Genomic DNA, 3,788 nt, shown 5'->3' on the forward strand with positions numbered 1-3,788 from the left:
TACCAATGCCAACCACTCAGGAAAGGATCAAATCTGGAGATCCTGGATAGAGTAGGAGGGAAAACGTGGAACAAAATCCAAAAACTCAATAATGACCAGAATTACTGGTCAGATGAAATCTGGTGAGACTCCCAATACTATGGCCCTGGAATACATTCTATGCCTGGAATAAAACTCACCCCCAGGGGCAGGCTCTCAGCTCACTAGTTAACAAGATCTACACGCAGACCACTCAACCCAGAGTGCCACACCCACACACTCAGTGGTAATACTTCCCTTAGAGCAATAGACCATGGGACACCAGAGGGCCAACATTCAAACTGAGGAAATGCAGGACAAACAGGAGTGCATAATTATGAGGGGCACAGAGGAAGGGTTGCAGGGTAGAGAAGGGAGGAGACTGGGTAAGGGTTGGACATGGTGGATAGGGAATGGAACTAAATGTACGTGTTATGTTGAATGTAAAACAAGCGCTTAAAAAAAAAAAAAAAAGGAAAAGAAAAAAGTATAAAGCCTTGGAAATCCTATGGGGCAACTCTACTCTCTAGAATCATAGGATCACTATGAATTGGAATTGACTTTGATGGCAACAGGTTTGTTTTTGATTTCCGGGATGAACCATATGAAATTGCCAATTTTTGACCAATTTGACCTACAAAAATGGCAATTTCATGTAGTTAGTGGTCTTAACATGGGGCAATTTTAACCATCAGGGGACATATGATAATGTTTAAGACAGTTTTGGTTGTCATAACTAGGTGGTGGAGCTACCAGCATCTTGTGGGTGGCAGTCAGGGATGCTGCAATGCCTTTCAATGCACAGGACTGCCCTGACAGCAGGCATGATTGCTATTAGGTCAACAGTGCTGATGGGTCCACCTAGTATTCCATCACTGATGGACATAGTTTTAAAATTTTTTCCCAACCTGATATGACTCTCACTGCCTAGAGAATAAAGACTCACTTCTGACAGGCTCTAGCCTCCAACCTCCAATTTGGTCTCCTCTCCCTCCCAGTGCTGTAGTTGAACTGGACATTCCTGGCCTGTAATAACTGCTCATCTGTCCCCAACCTGGTCAAACCCTAACACCTGCAGAAGCCCAGGCCAGTTCCCACCTCCTCTGAGAAGCTATCTCTGAGTGTTTTAAAGGAAGTCTTTCTTTCCTAACGTGGCTAACCATGGCAACCACCATGGTTCTTCAATAATGTGACTCCTGATTCCCACTCCTGGAAATTCTGATCCAGTAGGTCAGAGTGGGGCTCAGGCATACTTTAAGAAGCCCTCAGGGGATTGATGCTTGTCTAGGTTTGGAAATCCACCCTGCCTTGCTACATGCATCTGTATTTATAAGTTGCTTCTTGTTCTGTTAAAGAGATCTGGTGGCCCAGTGGGCAAGGCTAACCAGGTCAGTGGTTCATTTGTCTGGTAACCAGAAGGTCTGTGGTTCAAACTCACCAGCAGCTCTGCAGAAGGAAGATGGGGTAATCTACTTCCGTAAAGATTTACAGCCTTGGAAACCCAACGGGGGTGGCTACCAGTCAGAATTGATTTGATGGCAATGAGTTTGGTTTTTGTTTTTTGGTCTTGTTCCACTGCCACTTATGTACATAAGCCCTCTTTATTGTATTTTCAGTTTACTCTATTTAGTCTGGAAAGATTCTAGGGGGCAGAGACCTCAGCTTAAAGATTCTGCCTACTCAAAATTATCCAGCATGGTATCTTGCCCTCCAGAATTCCAGGTAGTAAATTAAACACTAGCCCAGGAATTTTCAGAGTTTACAGAACCCAGAACTCCTGAAGAGTTCTACCCTAGGGGCCCTGGCTCAGTGTCACTGAGCTGGGACTCTGGAACCAGTGAATTTAACCAGCTGGTTTTGTTTCTTATTTTTTAAGAATTCACATTTTTGGTTATGGTTAAAAATATATACTGCAGAACTATACCAGTTCAACCATTTCTACATGTACAACTTAGTTGACACTAATTACATTCTTCAAGTTGGGCAACAATTCTCATCCTCCTTTTCTGACTTCTTCTTCCCCCACTAACTTAAAAACCCACTGTCCTATCTAAAGTTTCCTATCCAACCTGCTGAGTTGCTGTTTTCAATGTGATCCCACACAGACAGATGTTTAAAAGAGCACAGGGCTCCAGGCAGAACGTTCTTTACTAATTAAGCTAAACTGCTGTCTAGTTTAAAGCAGACCTCAGGGGATATTTTTGGTTTAGGGTTTATCTCAGGGCAATAGTTTCGGGGGTATGGGGGGTTCACTCAGCCTCCATGACTCCAGAAATCTGGATTCCATGAGACTTTGAAATTCTGTTCCCTTTTGATCAGGTTTCTTCCATAGAATCTTTGATCAAAAGGTTCAGTAATTAACCAGCTGCTTTTGAAACAAGTGTCCCTCAGCAGTTGTTCTGATCCTTCAACATGTTGGGTAGCAGGAGTCTCAGGGCCTCTGGTACACCTTGTGGAGGTAAATGCTCTCTCAAGTGGTTGCTGGGCCACCCCTATCCCCACAAGACTGGGGAATACTTACACGCATGCTGGCTTGTCCTCCTGCACCAAAAACCTGCAGGTTCCATGGAAGCAGAACTGGCTGTGGGAATCTGGGCAGTCATTAAAATGGGACACCACAGCGGCAGCCACGGGCGGGTCTGCTGGAAAGAGAAAAGGCACTGGACTCAGACCCACGGCACAGCTGAGAGAGATGGTCGTGCACCTCTCCCCCATTTTCAGGATGGGCAGTGGCTTCTACACCCCTCTCTTCTTATCCCTCACTCACTTGCCAACAGCCAGCCCAGACCAGACAGCCCTGTGTCCTATGCATCTGAGCAGAGTATTTGTCTGTCGGGTAGAAAACAAAACAATCTCCTCCAAAGATTCAGTGCAATTGAAAGACGTGCGCCATTTTATACTGAACAGTTGTTATCCAAGGAGTACTTAAGTTTACCTTTGTAAGGTACTAGTAATCATTTTAAAAGTTAACCTTCATAAAAATCTCTTTTAAAAGCAAGAAACAAACAAACAAAAAAAGGTACATGAGAGCATCATATAACCACTAAACTGATGCCGAGGAAGAAGAGTTAATGACACAGAAAGATGTTCACGATATAATGCAAGTGATGTAAGTGGGCTTCCAATATACTCTATGTATGATTTTACCTAAAAAAATCAAAACTGAAATTTAGACATTAAGAAGTCTGGGAAGGATATACACTAAATGGTAGCAAGGCTTCTGGCGGGAGGTGGGATTAGGAGTGGTAAGGCTGTGAAGATTATTGAAAGCACAAAAAAAAAAAAAAAAAAGCAGCGCAGCCAGCACTGACTGGGAAAGGGAGCCAGAGTCAGGGGACAGAGATGGGTCCTCTTCGCAGCTCCAGAATCCATAACTCTTATGAGCTTGGAGTGGTCACCAAACCTCTCAGAGTTTGTCTTCCCTTGCTTTCAGACAGGGATGAAAATAGCCAACCTCTTCAGTAGCACTACAAGGAGCAAATGTTCTAACAGACCTGCTGATCAGCATGAAACACATCATTTTTATTTGACTCTGTTAGCCTTGTTTTGTCCAAATAACCCCCGAGACACAGTAGGTAGCTATTTCGAGATGGCACAAGAGATATCATTCCCATTGCTTATTTCAATAGGTCCTCTTTTGCTTGTGTTTAGGGTATTTGGATGAGTGGGTGTTTACCACTTTTTTTTTGGGGGGGGGAAATGTTCTTGGAGTTGTTGCTCTTTGAGACAGGCAGAACATTTCATAGAGTGGATTTTAGCTCTTAACTAAA

The 3,788-nt window shown here is 43.7% G+C and overlaps 1 protein-coding gene across 1 annotated transcript in view; it reads right to left on the bottom strand.

Annotated features, from left to right (window-relative positions):
- The window catches only part of TGFA (transforming growth factor alpha), an 18,390-nt gene extending 15,657 nt beyond the window's left edge, over positions 1 to 2,733 (bottom strand). Inside the window, exon 1 of the mRNA XM_007940142.2 lies at positions 2,540 to 2,733. Within this exon, the coding sequence (XP_007938333.2) occupies positions 2,540 to 2,733 (194 nt within the window). The remainder of the gene's footprint in view (positions 1 to 2,539) is intronic.
- Between the last annotated feature and the right edge of the window lie 1,055 nt (positions 2,734 to 3,788).

Source organism: Orycteropus afer, unplaced genomic scaffold, assembly GCF_000298275.1.
Source record: "Orycteropus afer afer isolate SDZICR_OR568_19922 unplaced genomic scaffold, OryAfe1.0 scaffold00065, whole genome shotgun sequence".
Lineage (NCBI taxonomy): Eukaryota > Metazoa > Chordata > Mammalia > Tubulidentata > Orycteropodidae > Orycteropus > Orycteropus afer.